Consider the following 19,921-nt stretch of genomic DNA (forward strand, 5'->3'; position numbering starts at 1 on the left):
TGCATTTAATTACTGGAGTCTCTAGATTTGGGAGTGGTTTGGGTTTCTAGTATTCTTGTGATCATAGATGGAGTTCTTTTCTCTTTTGAGGAGATTTGCACATCATTTTTTAATTTACATTGATATACTGGATGACTTTAGGAACCACCCATGTCACAAGTGATAGTTTTAGAAATTAAACCAGTTTTATTACAGGAATATTGGGTGTGAGATGGAAATGTCTAATTGATGTAGTTTATCAAGGGTTTAGTTCCGGATCTTCCCTCCATCTATACTGTTTCTTAGATCTATTCCCATGATTTAAATGCCCGCTAGATGCCGAGTTTACCAGTCATATATCTTCAACCTAGACCTCTCTCAAATTCAGAAAACAGCTGCCTATTCAACATGTGTGTTTAAATTTGTAATAAGTATCCCACATTAATATGGCAAACTCAACTCCTGGTTTTACATTTATAAATCTGTTCCTCATCGCTCATACCAACTCAGTAAACGGCAATGTCATTCTTCCTTTATATAGGCCAAAAAAATCTTCCAGTCCTCTTTGACTCCTCTGTTAATCCACTATTTTTAGTCTCATCAACAACCCTATCTACTCTTCAAAACCTGTCCTGAATCTGATCCTTTCACCATCACCTGGTCTGATCCACTAGATTATTGCCTCTACATTATGTCTCTGCTTCCATCCTTGACTGCCCTGTTATTTAATTTCCTTCTTGTAGTCAGAGTAATGCTATTCCTTTATTCTTTTGTTCAAGTTGTCAGCACTTTTCCACTTTACCCAAAGTAAAAGCCAAATTCGCAACCAAAGTTCTGTATCATCTGTTCCTCCTCTGATTTAATATCATTATCTTCTTTACCTACTTTCTTATACCACTGGGGTCTCCTTGTCAGTCCAAGAAAACTCTTCCTCAGGGCCTTTGCAGTCATATTCATATTGCCAAGAACTTTTCTCCCAAGATATTCAGGACTGTTTGCTTTGTTTAGACCTGTGCTTATGCATTAGAAAGGCTCTTTAGGACCCTTCAGTTAAAATAGTAACCTCTTTACTACTTAACCTGCTTTAGTCCATAGCACTTATCATTATCAGATGGTTCACAGGTTAATTTGTCTAACTGCACACCTCACTTCAGTGACATAAAACTATATGTGGGTGAGACTTTATCTGTTGTACACTGTTCTATCTTCACATAACTCAATAAAGATTTATGAAATGATTGAATGAATCTGTTTTAGTGTCTTCATCCTGATCCAGAAACCCAGAAATTACCTTAGCCTTCTACTTTTCTTATATTCCCTACATCTAAGTCATTGGCTTGTCTAATTCAGTATGACACCAGAATATATCTTGAATGTGTCCATTTCTAATCCAGTCCACCATTATTTCCATCATTACTACTTAACCATCTTTTTCTTAAGACTCCCCCTCTCCTTTTCACAGCAGCTTCAGCAGGAATGTAAAGCAGATAATGCCACTGTTGCTTAAGTCTTTCAATGGCATTCCACTTCATTTAAAATAAAATCCAATCTCCTTGCAAGGGCATATGAAGCCCCCTGTGATTTGGCAGTTGCTTTCTTCGCTAACTTTGACCATAAGGTTGAGTTTAAAAATGGGGGTTTTGCATTCATGCTGCATCTAATTTAATCCAAATTCCACAACTTGCTATGTGATTTTGACCAAGTTTCTTAACCTCTTATGCCTTTTTCATTTTGAAAATGATTGGGTGTCAAGTGTCTGGTAATGATTTTACAAAAGCATGCATTTAAAGGGCCTAGCAGGATGTCTAGCAAATATTAGGCACTCAAAAAAAAAAAAAATACTTTCCATGCTCCCCCTTATTCGCTGCTCCACAGTCATGAGCCTGCTGTAAAATCCTTAAACACATGCTGTCTCTTCAGCTTACATCACTTTTCTTCTTGACTGGCACCTTGGCTTTACTTAAATGTCACTTCCTCAGTGAGGCCTTCCCTGACCTTCCTCAATAAGGTAAGTTTCTACTTCCATCCTCACCATCATTTGCCATCATAACACTTAGTTGATTTCTTGTGTGTTGGTAGGCATGATGCATAGTATTCTTTGAGAAAAATGTCTGCGTCCAGAAAGTAATTCCATGAAAGCATGACTTCTCAGCAGCAGGAAATGGCACATAGGCTATTATCAAAGAAAGGAAAGCAAAACTACTTTTAAAACTTAGGACTTGGGGTGTACCTCAGTGGTAGAGTGTGCTTCCCTAGCATGTGTAAGGCCCTGGGTTTAATCCCCAGCACTGCAAAAACAAAAACCCTTACATATAAATTCTTTGCTAAATTTTAGCATTAAGGTAAATATTCAGAAAAGGGATTTATTATAGTGGATTTCTTTTCCTGACCAAGAAGAAAAAATGGAGAGCAAATACTCCAACCATTCATAATTTAGAGCTACAAAAGAGAGGTTTGGGGTTCAGTGGTAAAAGGACTGCCACAGAGGTCTGCTCAACAGCTTCCCTTCTTCCATCTCCTGTTTTTGAACTCCGCGTGCCTTTAGAATAGGGCTTTGGTTTTCTTTGTTTCCAGACATTGCTCAGTGTGTAATAGGATGAAAGAATCTCTTGAGATCCAGAGCCACTGTCCTAATAGCCAACTAATTTTTAATGGTTTCTCATTGGGTACCCTTATATGTGTAAAACATCTGGCAAGTTAGAGGAGAAAGATGGGTCTTTGCTCTCAAGGATTTACACTGACTGCTAGTTTTAATGACTTAACAGTTCAAGAAAAATGAAATATCAAATAAATTCGTGTCACAATAATTCCTTTGACTCCCAAGAAAGGAGCATGTGACTTTATATACTTCTGTGGACAGTATGAGTTTGGTTATGGATTGGTTGGAAAGATATCCAAACTTAATACTTCTTTGTTTTGTGGTATAACCTCATAACATTGGTATCCTCACCCACATCATCCTTCCTTATCTTCCTCCTTGCCCCCACTCTTAAAATAATATTCTGTTTTCTGCTTTTTTGTCCACCTTTTAACTTAGGCTCTCTTATGGAACAAGGGAAAGGAGTATCAGTCATTACCCCCAGTATAATCTTTGGGTATAGTAACTTCTGGACAGTTTAAAATTACAGACCTTTTAACAGGAGTGTAATTTTCTGGATTATACATTTATCTGACTCAAAATAGCATCGTAAGCACAAATATTATCAGCAGAGATAACTGGTAGGTTCAGTAATGTTTCCACCCCAAACTAGGAAGAAATTGGTTACTAGTTCAAGATAGTTGGAGGAACGGGGCCAAGAACATGATCTAAGGAAACCCAGAGAAATCTGTATGCTGTTTTTTTCTTTTTCTTTTTCTTTTTCATTTCTTTTTGGTACCAGGGATTGAACCTAAGGGTGCTTGACTACTGAGCCACATCCCTAGCCCTTTTTATTTTTTTATTTTGAGACAGGTACTCACTGGGTTGCTTAAAGCCTTACTAGATTACTGAGGCTGCCTTCAAACCTGTGATTCTCCTGCATTGGTCTCCTGAGCCACTGGGATTACAGGCATGTACCACCAAGCTCAGCCTGTCTGCTGGTTTAGAAACCATCCATTTTTGAAGTATGGATTAAAAAGACACATTTTAGAACTATCAAGTATTGTGATTACACTTTTGCCAGGAAACAGAAATTCAGGCACTAAACAAACTGAGAGATAGAATAGAGGATGATAAGACATTTAGATGTTACTGTAAATTTCTGTGCTGATGCTGTTGTTTCTGTAGAAGAGGTCTCAGCCAATATTCAGAAAGTATCCTTTAAATATTGCTGTTCCCCTTCTTGTATCTTTTTGGTTGTCACTTACTGTGACCTATAAAAATCTGTTGTCTTGAGAATTCAATTCTGTGTGCTGCTTCAGCAAAAAACCCTACAGGGTGACAGTGCTCCTCATCTTTAGAAAGAGGTAATTAACTTACTGCTGTCTGATTATGTATTTCAGGAAAGTTCTCATCACATCCCATGCAACATCTCAGTAGTAGTTCTACCAACAAATGTGGATTTGATAATAAGAAAATACAGTGTTTTATTTATTTATTTTTTTTGGTGGAGGTGTTGTGTGTGTGTGTTTTTGGTACCAGGGTTGAACCCAGGGGTGCTTAACCACTGAGCCTCATCCTCATCCTTTTTCAATATTTTATTTAGAGCCAGGGTCGACCCATTGAGTTGCTTAGGGCCTTACTAAATTGCTGAGGCTGCTTTGAGCTTGCAAACCTCCTGCCTCAGCCTCCTGAGCCACTGGGATTACAGGGAAAATACAGTTTTTGTTTTTAGTCAGTATTACTGGATATCTTTTAGAATTTATAAAAGCTTTCACGTTTACTGGCTCATTTGTTCCTTATCACACCCTCATAGTTATGATCCTATTTTAAAGATAGAAATGTGAGGCTTAGCATTTTGGAGGCTGACGTACTCTTGGTCTATACTAATTCTTAAGTTCTAAATCTGAACTGTATTTTAAAATTGAGCTTAACAATACCAGGAAAGAAAAACACCCCATGTTGTTACACAGCTTGAGCTATAGCTCAGAGGGTCATATAAGCTCTAGTAAGCCAAGGCCTGGAGTTGAATCCAGAGAGCCAATGCCCTGAGCCTGTGCACCCTACCAAGGTGGGAAGATTCCTGGGGCAGGGTTTGCTCACCTCCAGGTAGTGCCATCTGTTACTTTGCTAGGTTCTAATTATTCCTAGGCCCAACATTCAGAAGATTCTCCCCATTGCCCAGCATATCTACACTGTTTTCAAAGCCTGTCATAACCCAAAAGAGTTTTCATAATCTAAAGTCTCCTTCAACCACCAAAGCCCATACAGCATTTGCAGAAAATGAAATGTGATTATAAAAATAATCCTGGGATTTGCTGTTTCCCATTGATAGGGAAAGTACTGAATTGATGTGTTGATGAAATTGACACTTGCTACAAGCTTAGTGTTCACCCGAGTGTGGCAGAGCAGCCAGTGGCACATCTCAGAGGTCTGGCTTCTTTTAAAAATTGCCAGAAAGGAGCAGGGTGCTTTAGAGATCTGGGTTGCAGGAAAGGTGTTATTGTGAGATTTTATTGAGTGCTGTGATTAAGTAAGGGAGATTTGATCCTTTAAAATATTTTTCAGGTAAATCCGTTGTGCCTTAGAACTGAAAATGTAGTTCTCTTAAAAAACAAAATCTGTAGAACAGATGCTCATGAGTTCTTCCAGAACTGACCTCCCCCAAATAAACAGTATAACCCTGAATCCCAGAAGGCCATTTGGGTGGGTCCTGCACTTGGGAAATAGTAACTTTGTGATAATTTGCTTCCCATTAAAATTTTAAAACACTTTTTGCGTGGGGGGGCGGTGCGCTATTTTTCTTCAAAAGAAAATTAAATTTTCTTCAAAAGAAAATTAAAATTCAAATTAATTGAATTTGATTAGTTTGAATTTTTATATTGATGAAACATGTAAAATGCATGTGTTTTAGAAAACACAATTTTATGAATATGGCTTTTGGAATTTTACAATGTTCAAACATCATAGAAACAAAGTCTCAGTCCTACAATATAGAGGTTATCTGTGCTGCAATGAGACCACACAATACATACTGTTTTGCAAGGGTGGTTTTTATTTTGCATCTCATATACGTGAACATCTTTCACATCTGTCTTTTCACATCTATTTTACTCTATTAAAACTGTGAAATTTTTTTTTAAATCTAGAGTTAGACTCATTCAGTCACTTCATAAAAAACTGTTACACAAATTATGTTCCCTTTTTTCTGTTTACTATCATGTAAACAAAAAATCTATTTCCATTTCTAAAGGATACCTTTGAGTAAGATGAATAGCATTGTTTAAAACACATTCTTTTTTTCAAGTATTTATTTAGCTATACATGACAGCAGAATGCATTTGGATCCATTGTACACAAATGGAGTACACCTTTTCATTTCTCTGGTTGTACATGATTTAGAATCACACCATTCATGTAATCATACATGTACATAGGGTAATGATGTTTGTAAAAATTCTTTTTCCATGTGCAGAAACAACAGGTAGTAGGACTGTCTTACCCTGGTTTCACTTAGTCTCTTCTCATGGTCTGATTCTATAGTTCAGTTTAATACACAGTAAGATACAAAATAACTCATTGCAGTGGACAAATGGGAGGCCAGCATATGTTATGCACCAAGTATCTGAACCTGATACTTAGATTTCTCTTATATAATTCCTATAGCCAAGTTGAATATAAGCATTATTCTAACTATCTTACAAGTGAGGAAACTGAACAGTAGTTTTATTTCTATTTTATTAACCTTTCTTACCAGTGGAGAATGTTTTTACTATATTTTGTCATATCCCGAATCTTCTAGTATAAAGTAAAAGAAATATCCTGATAAGGATCATGTTTTTGCATGTCTTATTTGCCTAAAAATATCGTTTTTTTGTATGCCTTAAGGATTTAAGAATGAAGAGACTTAGGTGTAGCTCAATGGCAGGGTGTGTGGTTAGTATTTGAGAGACCCTGGGTTTAGTCCCCAGCACCAAAAATAAATGAGAAAACGTTGATGGTGAGTAATTGTTAACATGTTAGTATTCCATTTCAATAAATATTTACTTCTTTGGCCATCTTTATTTAAATTTATTCTTTAAGCCGCTTCGGCACATAACTTAGTAGTAGAGACAGCTCTGCTTACTGCCTAATTTTTCTCCCTTTTTTTACTTTTTTTTTTTTTTTTGTACTGGAAGGAGCACTCCACCACTGAACTACATCCCCACTTCTTTTTTTCATTTGTTCCTTACACACCCTCATGAGTTATGATCCTGTTTCCGTAGTAGTTGTTGAGGCTAGCCTTGAACTTGCAGTTCTCCTGCCACCTCTGCCAGATCACTAGGATTATAGGTGTGCACCACTGTGCCCAACTCTTACTGCATGATTTCTGTTCTTTTTAAATTTGTGTATTTTTATGCTTATTCTTGATCAAGAATGGTTTAGTCAGAAGTATGACTGGAGACAAAGAGTATGCTCTAATGGAAATAAACTGGGGAAATTGCAAGTCCTGTTTGTTCAGATTCTTCTCTGTGGCTTTGTGTCTTCAGAGATAAGGATATTCCTGTCCTCCTAGTGTGGGGAGGGCATCTCTCAAATGAGTCTCAATAACTTGATTTCAGAGATTCAGTCCATGGTTGGTTGACTCTGTACTTCTCTCTGGATTGGAGGTGAGACAGAACATCATGGCAGGGGAAAAGTGCTCAGGAGGTGATGTCCAGGAAGCAGAGAAAGTGTCGTTTAACACTCTACCACAACTTGTGCAAAATCAGGGACTGGGAAAGTTCTGTCCCTCTGATCTGAAAGTTAATGCTCATCACCTGCCCTCCCCCCACCCCTATATTTAAGAAACCAGGGTATGATGTGTCTCAAGAACTTTAGATACAGTGGAGGAATTATTATTTTTTTTATAGTGGGGTTGATCTTCAGAAGTAGAGCATGAGTACTTTTTAATTGTTTGGTGACCTTTTTCTTTTTGTTAATACCTTTTTATAAAGGTATATATGATTAATATAGAAAACTTGTACAGAAGCACATAGTGAAGGAAATAGATTTTACTCAGATTTTTAGAACTTAATATTTTGTTATGATTCCAGTGTTGGGTGTATTCATATATATTTGAAATCATATCATATGTATGTAGTTCTGCTTCTTGAAACAAAGCATGTCCTAAAACATACTCATATCTTTGCCTATAAAATATTTTAATCTTCACGGCCATCATAATATTCCTGCTGAACATTAAAATTGTTGCCAGTATTTTGCTATTATGACTGACACCTTCAAACAAATCTTTTTTCATTTCTTTTTTTTAATTTTATTGTAAACAAATGGGATACATGTTGTTTCTCTGTTTGTACATGGCATAAAGGCATACCATTTGTGTAATCATAAATTTACATAGAGTAATGTTGTTTGATTATTCTGTTATTTTTTCCCTTCCCCCCACCCCTCCCACCCCTCTTTTCCTTCTATACAGAGCTTCCTTCCTTCATACTTGCCCCCCTCCCTAACCCTAACTCTAACCCTTCCCTCCCCCCATTATGTGTCATCATCCACTTATTAGCGATATCATTCTTCCTTTGGCTTTTTGAGATTGGCTTATCTCACTTAGCATGATATTCTCCAATTTCATCCATTTGCCTGCAAATGCCATAATTTTATCATTCTTTATGGCTGAGTAATATTCCATTGTATATATATACCACAGTTTCTTTATCCACTCATCAATTGAAGGGCATCTAGGTTGGTTCCACAGTCTGGCTATTGTGAATTGAGCAGCTATGAACATTGATGTGGCTGTATCTCTGTAGTATGCTGATTTTAAGTCCTTTGGGTATAGGCCAAGGAGTGGGATAGCCGGGTCAAATGGAGGGTCCATTCCAAGTTTTCTAAGGAATCTCCACACGGCTTTCCAGAGTGGCTTCACTAATTTGCAGTCCCACCAGCAATGTATGAGTGTACCTTTCTCCCCACATCCTCGCCAACACCTGTTGTTGCTCGTATTCTTGATAATCGCCATTCTAATTGGGGTGAGATGGAATCTTAGGGTGGTTTTGATTTGCATTTCTCTTATTACTAGAGATGTTGAGCATTTTTCCATATGTTTGTTGATTGCTTGTAGATCTTCTTCTGTGAAGTGTCTATTCATTTCCTTAGCCCATTTGTCGACTGGATTATTTGAATTCTTGGAGTAGAGTTTTTTGAGTTCTTTATAGATTCTGGAGATTAGTGCTCTATCTGAAGTATGATTGGCAAAGATATTCTCCCACTCTGTAGGCTCTTTCTTCGCATTGCTGATAGTTTTGCTGAGAGAAAGCTTTTTAGTTTGAATCTATCCCAGTTATTGATTCTTGCTTTTATTTCTTGTGCTATGGAAGTCCTGTTAAGGAAGTCTGGTCCTAAGCCGACATGTTGAAGATCTGGACCTACTTTTTCTTCTATAATCTGCAGGGTCTCTGGTCTGATTCCGAGGTCCTTAATCCATTTTGAGTTTAGTTTTGTGCATGGTGAGAGATATGGGTTTAGTTTCATTCTGTTGCATATGGATTTCCAATTCTCCCAGCACCATTTGTTGAAGAGGCTATCTTTTCTCCATTTCATATTTTTGGCCCCTTTGTCTAGTATGAGAAAATTGTATTTATTTGGGTTTGTGTCCGTGTCCTCTATTCTGTACCATTGATCTACCTTTCTATTTTGGTACCAATACCATGCTGTTTTTGTTACTATTGCTTTGTAGTAGAGTTGAAGATCTGGTATTGCAATACCCCCTGTTTCACTCTTCCTGCTAAGGATTGCTTTAGCTATTCTGGGTTTCTTATTCTTCCAGATGAATTTCATAATTGCTTGCTCTATTTCTGTAAGGTACGTCATTGGGATTTTAATTGGAATTGCATTGAATTTGTATAGCACTTTAGGTAGTATGGCCATTTTGACAATATTAATTCTGCCTATCCAAGAACATGGGAGCTCTTTCCATCTTCTAAGGTTTTCTTTAATTTCTTTCTTTAGTGTTCTGTAGTTCTCATTGTAGAGGTCTTTCACCTCTTTTGTGAGATTGATTCCCAAGTATTTTATTTTTTTCGAGGCTATTGTGAATGGGGTAGTTTTCCTAATTTCTCTTTCTGACGATTCATCACTTATGTATAAAAATGCATTGGATTTATGGGCATTGATCTTGTAACCTGCTACTTTACTTAATTCACTTATGAGTTCTAAGAGTTTTCTGGTGGAATTTCCAGGTTCCTCTAAATATATAATCATGTCATCAGCGAACAGGGATAGTTTGAGTTCTTCTTTTCCAATTCGTATCCCTTTAATTTCTTTGGTTTGTCTAATTGCTCTGGCTAGAGTCTCAAGAACGATGTTGAATAGAAGTGGTGAAAGAGGGCATCCCTGCCTTGTTCCAGTTTTTAGGGGGAATGCTTTCAGTTTTTCACCATTTAGAATGATATTAGCTATGGGCTTAGCATAAATGGCCTTTACAATGTTAAGGAATGTTCCCACTATCCCTATTTTTTCTAGTGTTTTGAGCATGAAGGGGTGCTGTATTTTATCAAATGCTTTTTCTGCATCTATTGAAATAATCATGTGATTCTTGACTTTAAGTCTATTGATATGGTGAATGACATTTATTGATTTCCTGATGTTGAACCAACCTTGCATCCCTGGGATGAAACCCACTTGATCATGGTGCACTATCTTTTTAATATGTTTTTGTATGCGATTTGCTAAAATTTTGTTGAGAATTTTTGCGTCGATGTTCATGAAGGATATTGGTCTGAAATTTTCTTTCCTTGATGAGTCCCTGTCTGGTTTAGGTATCAGGGTGATATTGGCTTCATAGAATGAGTTTGGGAGGGTTCCCTCCTCTTCTATTTTATGGAATACTTTGAGAAGTATTGGAATGAGCTCTTCTTTAAAGGTTTTGTAGAACTCGGCTGAGAACCCATCTGGTCCCGGACTTTTCTTTGTTGGTAGGCTTTTGATGACTTCTTCTATTTCAGTACTTGAAATTGGTCTATTTAAATTGTGTATGTCCTCCTCGTTCAGTTTAGGCAATTCATATGTCTCTAGAAACCTGTTGATGTCTTCGAGGTTTTCTGTTTTGTTGGAGTATAGATTTTCCAAATAGCTTCTAATTATGTTTTGTATTTCACTCGTGTCTGTTGTGATATTTCCTTGTTCATTCTGAATTTTAGTGATTTGGGTTTTCTCTCGTCTTCTCTTTGTTAGTGTGGGTAAAGGTTTATCAATTTTGTTTATTTTTTCAAAGAACCAGCTATTTATTTTGTCAATTTTTTGTATTGTTTCTTTTGTTTCAATTTCATTGATTTCAGCTCTGAGTTTAACTATTTCCTGTCTTCTACTACTTTTGGTGCTGGTCCGTTTCTAGGGCTTTGAGCTGTAGTGTTAGGTCATTTATTTGTTGAGTTTTACTTCTTTTATTAAATGCGCTCCATGAAATAAATTTCCCTCTAAGTACTGCTTTCATAGTGTCCCAGAGATTTTGATATGATGTTTCTTTGTTCTCATTTACCTCTAAGAATTTTTTAATTTCCTTCCTAATATCTTCTGTTATCCATTCATCATATAATAGCATATTGTTTAATCTCCAGATAGTTGGGATAGTTTCTGTGTTTTACTCTTTCATTTATTTCTAACTTCAATCCATTATGATCTGATAGAATACATGCTAGTGTCTCTATCTTCTTGTATTTCATTTCTGATCTGTTTTCTTGATTCCTTCAAAGGCAATACAGTGCCAGAGATTTTGAATTTTTTTTTTTCAGGTCCTCATTTTTTCTCCCAAGTCACTGCCTTCCACCACCATACTGCTTATTGAGCCCAGAGGCACTCTGCTACTGAGCTGCATCCCCAGACCTTTTTATATTTTATTTTGAGACAGGTTCTTAAGTTACCTAAGCTGACCTTGAACTTGGGATCCTGCCTCAGCCTCCCAAGTCCCTGGAATTATCAGCATGCACTACCACACCTAGCTCAGAGGAATTTTTTAAAATACATTTTTGTCCATTTGACATGTAGTTGTACTTATTTATGGAGTGTGATATTTCAATACATGTATATAATATTCAAGACATTTTTGCCTTTCTTAAAATACATTAGTATCTCTCAGATAAGTATTATACACATGTAGCCTTAGTATGAGTGAAAGGACTGAGCAGGCAGGTAGAGGGATTAGAATTATTTATGAAGGGTGTTTTGCTTGGGATGTACATAGTAAGTGCTCAATAAGTTGTAGGTGTTTTAGTTCTAATTATTCCTAGTACAGAATTAATAATATGGAGTGCTAATAAAGTGCATGCCCTCGTGCTGTTGTTCTGGTGGTATGGGACAGATTGATGTGAGTGGTCTGAACTGTGGATAGATCCACTCAGTCCCTGTGATTGTAGCTAGGGAGCAGAGTGGAATTAGAGTCTTGATCACTGCCTCATTAGCAGCACACTGTATCTCTGTTTCCCAGTTGGTGTGTTGAAATGTTTTGGTGTTTAGGAAAGAGTAATCTTTTTTTTTTTTTTTTTCTGTTTTGCAAAGCCCAGTTCCCTCTGCCTGTAATACCTTCCTTCCCTTAACAGGGCCAGCCATAACTCATCCTCACAGCTCGACTTGGAAAGATCTCACTCCCAGAAAGCTCCCTCTTGAGACCTGAGCTGAGTTGTATGCTCTCTCTTACCGCTAGGTTCTTGGACCACATCCTCTCCTGATTCTCATCAGTCTCTACTGTGGGGTGGGGTGGGGGGTTGGGGACTGTGAAAGTCATTTTGAGTAGTTTTTGTGTGGGTGGTGGTGGAATCAGACATAGGGCCTCATACTTGTTAAGCAAGTGCTCTACTTTGAGCTATATCCCAGCCTAAGGGAGTAATTTATTTTTAATGGGAAAAATAAATCATGAAAATATGGAAGAATTTAGGAAACAACAAAGTCAATTTAAGGGAGTAATTTTTGGGGGGTAAAAAACCCTGAAATCTTCTAAGTATGGAGGAACTTAATATATAATACGGAAGGGTTTTTTTTATTTTTTGTTGTTGTTGTTTTGTTTTTGTTACTGGGGATTGAACCCAGGGGCACTTGACCACTGAGCTACATCTCCAGACCTTTTAAGTTGTTATTTTGAGACAGGGTCTTGTTAAGTTGCTGAGGCTGACCTCAGACCTTCACAACTCCTGCCGTAGCCTCCCAATTTGCTGGAATTGCAGGCGTGCACCACCACACCCGGGTGGAAGGTATTTTTTAATTGGAAGAGAAACTACAGGAAATAGTGTTGTAAATGCCATGGAACAGGTTCACTGGCAGATTTCTTTCAGAAGACATAACAAAAACTAGAATAATGAAACAAGCAAACAAAAGGGTAAGGGTTTATGTAACTTTAATGATATCCATTCAGTGAAATGCAGTTTGGTAAAGATAGATCAGTGTGTTTTGGCATGGAAAAAGGTACAGATATTTTGAGACAAAGCCAACTTGAAAAACAGTATGTAAAATGTGAATCCACCTCTCTCTACCTGCCATTTAAGATAAAATAAGTTTGAACGTAGTGACTGTCTTCTCAGTTCTTTCTTGTAAACCATATTGAAAATGGAGAATGGTGAGGTGAGTCCATTTCCATGAGTGGTGGGATGGAGAATGCGAAGAATGGATGAGTGTAACAGTGAGCAATCGACATGTCATGTGGATCCAGCTGCCTTCATGATAGCATCTGCTGGTTAGCTTTGTTAGTGCCACCTCTTTTTAATTTCCTTCATGAGGGTTAACATGATTCAGGAAGTATTTCATCCAGTAGAAATCATTATCTGTTGTTATTCCTACTGTCATCTGTATGTTTGTTTTTAAGGTGTGTGTGTGTGTGCACGTGCACGTGTGTGCGTGTTTCTAACAAAGCCCATGAGAATGAGCCAGCTCAGGGTAAAGCTGGACATAGTTGTCTTTCATCCCAGGTGGTTTTAGTGCAAAGTGGCTCTTTTCCAGCAGACCCAAAAGAACTTTTGTAGGTCCTGAGAGCAAGATTTTATCCTTCGTGTGTGTCCCTTGCTTGGTTGAATAGTCTTGAGTTTGTCATTTCCTTCAGAGTATGAGAACACAAATCACCATGTTGTCTTAGACATAAAATACCACATTAGATTTTCATTTTTGATACGAGGAAACAGAAGTATGTAACAAGTGATATATTTGAGAATACAAGAATAGCAGAATACATGATTAGATTTCTTAGGAGATATTCTGGAGGATGCTTTGTTAGGCACACAGAAAATGCCTGATAAACCAGTTGATAAATCTGTGGGCTTGTCTACATTCTGTGTTAGTTTCTGAGTTTTCTAATGCTGTTTCATGCAGTTGCTATCCAGTAGAACTTTATGCAGTGATGGAACTGTTCTGTGTCCATTCTGTCTCAATAAGAGGGGGTGCCTATTGGTTAGTTCAGCCGAGGAACTGAAGATTTAATTTAAATTGTCACATTATAAGTTTATAATTCTGTCACATATATTACTTGATTTGCTTTTTTGATATGTCATGCATTTTCAGTGACTATTAAATGGTAGGGTCACAATTAGATCATTTTATCCTTTACATTTAGAAATAGATGTCTTTGGTATATTTCAAAGTGAGGATTATAGAATTAGTATTTTAGAGAGATTCTTTGTCCAGATAATTCTCAGGGATGTGATGGTCCTACTAAATTGCTTTTATTTATACTAGGGATTCAGGAGATGGCCAAAGCCTATTTTTGGACTCAATACCTGTTACTGTGGCATGTGTCATTACCCTGTTCCCTTGAAAATAGAGACCCACTCCTGGCTCAGTTCATAATCAGTTGCATGCTGTTAGTTGTCCTTTCTGTCCCCCAAGTCCTAATTAAGCAGCAAACCACATTTAGGTGCTCAGTAGTCACATGTGGCTGGTGGCCACCATATTGAACAGCACAGATGTGAAAGATCTGAATGACACTGCCAGCTAACCCACAATTTAGACATTGTACCCAGTAGCTGTGAAACACTCATTGTTTCCAGTACTCATGGAACTTTCACAGAGGCAGACCATATGCAAAGCCTTGAGACACACTAATCAAAACATTAAAGTTTGAGTACACTGTGTCTACATCTGAGTTAAACTTGAAAACATTAACAACAAATTACCAAGAAAAGCCTATGTATCTGGAAACTAAACAATACACTTCTAAATAATTTATAGAGCAAAGAAGGAATCTGCTGGAAAATTCGGAGTTTTAAACTAAACGATAATGAAAATATATCAGAAATTTTAGGCTGTAGCTAAACAAGCAGAGAGAAGTTTTAAACTATATTAAAAAGGAAGAAAGCATTCACAACAACATGAATGGAGCTGGAGATTATTGGGTTGAGTGAAATAAGCTAGACACAGAAAGAAAAGTGCCACATGATCTTATGGGTAGAATCTAAAAAGTTTAGTTCATAGAAATCGAATAGAATGGTGGTTACAAGAGCCAGAAAAAGTAGGTAGGGAGGGAGGTATGGAGAGCGGGTGGCCAGTGGGTACTAAATTATAATTAGATAGGAGGAAGAAGTTCTGGTGTGCTGTTGCACTGTGGGATGACTATAGAAAACAATTATGTAATTAAAATTATTTTTGTAATGGAAGCCTTCAAGCCAGGCATGGTGGCACATCCCTGAAGTCCCAGCAATTTAGGAGACTGAGGCAGGAGGATCAAAAATTCAAGGTCTGCCAAATAAAAGTTCAATCCCTAGTATCAAAAAAAAGAAAAAAAAAAAAAAAGTTCAAGGCCAGTTGGGCATAGTAGCACATGCCTGTAATCCCACCTACTGGGAAGGCTGAGGCATGAGGATCACAAGCTAAAAGCCAGCCTCAGCAACTTAGGGGGCCATGTCTCTAAATATAAAAAAGTGCAGGGATGTTAATCAGTGGTTAAGTGCTCCTGGGTTCAATCCTGTTAACAACAAAAAGTTGAAGACCAGCCTGGGCAGCTTAACAAAACCCTGTCTCAAAATAGAAAACTTAAAAAGAGCTGGGGATATAGCTCAGAGGTATGTACTGGGTTCAATGCCCAGTACTATTAACAAATAAAAAAAAAATGAAAGTCTCAATTTCCTTGAATTCAAATTTATTTTAGTGTTCTCATGTGCATTCTTTGAAAAATAATTTAACCTTCTGGGAGAAAGAATCTATAAACATTTTATAAACCCAGCAAGCATCTGTGTGCAGCCCATTGAGGATCTCTTACTTTTAGAACTGTGTCATTATCACGTAAATCTGCAGAAATGATCAGCTTTCAGGAACCTATATAGTCTCAATGAACTATAAATAAATAAATAAATAAATCACAATTTTTTTTTTCTTACAGGTTTATTGACAAGAAAGAAAGGTTAAATCAACTTAAGAGCAAACAAGAAGAATTTCAAAAGGAGTGAGTTTTTAATTTGCTTTTTGATTTGTGGAGGATGTCTATCACCACTTGGTTTAATTCATTGCTAAGCTATGCAGATATATGGGTTGTTAACTTACTGAGTTTAGTGCATAGTCTTTTAAAGTGTGAGAAAGGAGTGTATCTGAGAAAGGTAAAGCAGGAGATACCAGGTTTCTAGAAAACATCAGCCCCAGACCTGGTGCCTGGCATACAGTAAGCTCTCAGTAAGTAAGTGGATGAAAGAATCAAACCTCTAGCCTTGCTTACTGGCGTGTGGCAAGTGGGCTCACAATAGTAGTCTTGCTTAGACTTAATTTGGTGCTGGTGGCTTCCATAGGATCTTATTGCTTTTGTTGACCTTTCCTTTTCTGTTCAGTGTTGGGCAAAGTGTGGCCTGCAGATATCTCTATCAGAATTCAGTCATTTGAAGTAATGATTTTTTAAAAATGCAGATTTTGGAATCTTATCCTGAGCTATTCTGATTTGGTAGGTCTGGGGTGAGGCCTGGGAATCTGAGACGTTAATGAGTAGTCTAATGAATCTCTTACCTCCTAGGTTTGAGAATGGTCCTATAGAACCTTTCTTTTTTGTTTTGTTGTTGCTATTGAACTGGGGATTGAACCCAGGGGTGCTCTACCAATGAATTACATTCTCTGTCCTTTTTTTATTTTGAGAAAGGGTCTGAGTTGCCCAGGTTGGCCTTGAACTTGTGATCCTCTTTGCCTCAGTTTACCAAGTAGCTGGGATTATAGGCATGTACCACTATACCCAACCTAGTGTAGATTTTTTGACATAATTTCTTCTCTCTACCCATCATTTATCTTGGCTAATGGAGTTAAAATGTTTTCTGATGTTACTAGGTTGATGATTAGCTGTTTCCAGTACTTTGGGGAAGTAGCTATTAGGTAAACATGGTTCCACATGCCCCATGTATTTCAAGACAATCTCAATTTCAAGTATTTTATTCCACTTTTCAATAGACTTTTAGTGCTTTTAGTTTTTTGGCAATACTAGGGATTGAACCCAGGGGCACTCTACCACTGTGCTATATCCCCAGTCCTTTCTAACTTTTTGAGACAGGATTTCATTAAATCGACCATGCTGGCCTCGAACTTTCCAGCCTCCTGCCTCAGTCTCCTGAGTTGCTGGGATTACAGGTGTGTATCACCACACACCCAGCTTCTTTGAAGAGATTTTAAACATCAGCCTTCAGCCTGTGATGTCTTACTTTTACTTCATTACTATGGGCTGAATTATTTTCCTACCCATTTTGGATGTTAAAAACCTACCCTCAGTATCTCAGAATGTGACTGTCCCTTTCAGGGGTTTTTCTCCAAAGACCTCCTAAACTAGGCCAACATGGAGGTCTAATTCTACTGATAAAAACAGTTGGTATTTTTGCCAGTGAATCCCAAAGTGGGGTCTGAGCCTCTCAGAGTTTGCCATGTCTGAATAAATACATTTGTGAACAAACATCCTGCATTAGAGAAACCTGCTTGAATTTATTTAACTAACTCAACAAATTTATTAGATTACTGGATCACAGGAACTTTATTTTTTTTCCCATGGAGTTCTTTATTCCATAGGACACAATTTTAGAGTTGCTGGTTTGTGCCGTTTTGGGAAAGAACCATCATATTTTAGATTATGAATTCTCTTATAGCTGCCATTATTAATTATGACTGGGAATTATTGATTATGACAGAAGACAAAGAAGAATAGGAACTTAATGGAAGTTTATTGTGGATGTCTATAGTAAAGCTCTTGGCAGTGTTAGAAGTGCAGAAAGAAAAAAACAAAGGAGAACTGCAGAGAACAAGGAATTGGGGAAACACTTGAAATGCCAAGTCCCACTTTAGTATTTCTAGCCATTTCTAAGGCCTTATGTATTTTTGTGGTACTAGGGCTTAAAATCCAGGGGTACTTTACTGTGGAGCTACATCCCCAGTTCGTTGTTTTTTTTTTTTTTGTTGGGGAGGGTACCGGGGATTGAACTCAGGGGCACTTGACCACTGAGCCACATCCCCAGCCCTATTTCATATTTTATTTAGAGACAGAGTCTCACTGGGTTGCTCAGCAGCTCACTTTCACTGAGGCTGGGTTTGAACTCGAGATCCTCCTGCCTCAGCCTCCTGAGCCTCTGGGATTATAGGCTGGGCCACTGTGCTTGGCCCTAGTCCTTTTTATTTTTTGTTTTGAAACAAGGTCTTACTGATTTCTGAGGCTGACCTTGGAAGTTGTGATCTCCTACCTCAGCCTCCTGAGTCACTGGGATTTATAGGCATGTGCCACTGGCCCCAGCTTATTCTAAAAAGTTGATTTTACACTTCAGGTTTCACAAAATTATATTAAGAAATTGTGTTCTGTCTTTTCTCCATACAGGGTATTAAAAGCTATGGAAGGAAAATGGATAACAGATCAGTTGGTAAGTTCTAAGAAGAATTTATATTAATATTTTTTATACTTGAGGCTACATGTTTTTAAATTGGTGAAACTTAAAAGTAATTTTCAATTTAAATTATTTTTGATCACTTTTGGCAGTTTTTTTTTTTTTTTTTTTAAACACAGATTTATTCAAATTGGAGGTGAGAGTAGCACTCCATAAGGTAGAACGGAGTAGGCTGAGTGAGAAAGAGAGGCTCAAGGCTGGCGGTCCTGTTTTTGAATATGTTTATAGTGTAGCCGTCTCAGATATTTCACCTACATGCACAAAACAGTATGGGCAAGTAATTATGGAGCCATCATAAAGGATAACTGTGAAGTAGATTTAGAAGTACAAAAATAATGGACTGTTCTTTTTTGTGAAAATTATTCATAATAAACATACTCCAAGTGGATTAATGATAAAATGTAAAATTTAAACTCATAAAAATATTAAAGTATGCAAGAGTATTTATGTAACCTGGGCAAGTATGGGATCTTTGTAAGCCATAGGGTAAGGTAATTGGATGTATCATACACAAGTTAGAAAGCTCTATGTTAAAAACACTAAACAAAATTAACAAACTGAGAAAAACAAGTACAACATAGGAAAATAAGGAGTTTGATAAAAGTGACAATGCTTAACACTTCCATCCCCTGTTGAGCACATTTGATTTAGGTTAAGTTTGGTGGTGATTTTTAAAGAGTACATGTTATATATCCAGCCATTTTCCTCCTAAGGAAATGCACATAAAGGCAGAGATTTATGGGTAAAGAAGCACATTATCTGCATCCTTGATGGTAAAGTTAATATGTGAATAAATGTTCATCCATCAGTAGGAGATAAAAAGCTACAGCACTAGGAAGCTGTTAAAAAGCATGTGGTCTTTGTATTTGTGTATTGAAAGGTCATTTTAACTGAACCCCATAAATACATACAATGACCATGTCAGTTAATCTTTAAGTTTTCTTTTTTAAATGTGATCAACACAATGAAATATTATTCAGCCATAAAGAAGAATAGTATTGTGGCATTTGCAGATAAGAGGATGGAATTGGGGAATATCATGCTAAGTGAAATAAGCCAAGCCCAAAAAACCAAAGGCCGAATGTTTTCCATGATAAGTGGATGATGATACATAATGGGGTGGGTAAGAGAAGAATGGAGGAACTTCAGATTATATAGAGGGAAATGAGAGGGAGGAGGGGTCAAGGGTATGAAAGGTGGTGGAATGAGAGAGACATCATTATCCTGTGTACATGTTATGATTACATGAATGGTATGAATCTACATCATGCACAACCATAGAAACGAAAAGTTGTACCCTATTTGTGTACAATGAATCAAAATGCATTCTGTAAAAAAGAATTTACATGTATCAATATGGAAGTATATCCAAGACATTTTTAAGGCAAAACTAAAGTATGATTCTATTTGTTGTATTTTATTTTATTTTATTTTTTTGGTTGTGTGTGTATTTTAAACATAAATATGCTCTAAAAAAAAAATACACATCAAACTTAAGTTTTGGAGATGACCTCTTGGG

At 37.2% G+C, this 19,921-nt stretch overlaps 1 protein-coding gene across 1 annotated transcript in view; it reads left to right on the forward strand.

The window, feature by feature from the left end:
- Positions 1-19,921, forward strand: part of ATG14 (autophagy related 14) — a 42,577-nt gene that overhangs the window by 1,205 nt on the left and 21,451 nt on the right. The window contains exons 2-3 of the mRNA XM_079121208.1: positions 15,891-15,953; positions 18,336-18,378. Of these exons, the coding sequence (XP_078977334.1) occupies positions 15,891-15,953; positions 18,336-18,378 (106 nt within the window). The remainder of the gene's footprint in view (positions 1-15,890; positions 15,954-18,335; positions 18,379-19,921) is intronic.

Source organism: Sciurus vulgaris, assembly GCF_902686455.1.
Source record: "Sciurus vulgaris genome assembly, chromosome: 2".
Taxonomy (NCBI): domain Eukaryota; kingdom Metazoa; phylum Chordata; class Mammalia; order Rodentia; family Sciuridae; genus Sciurus; species Sciurus vulgaris.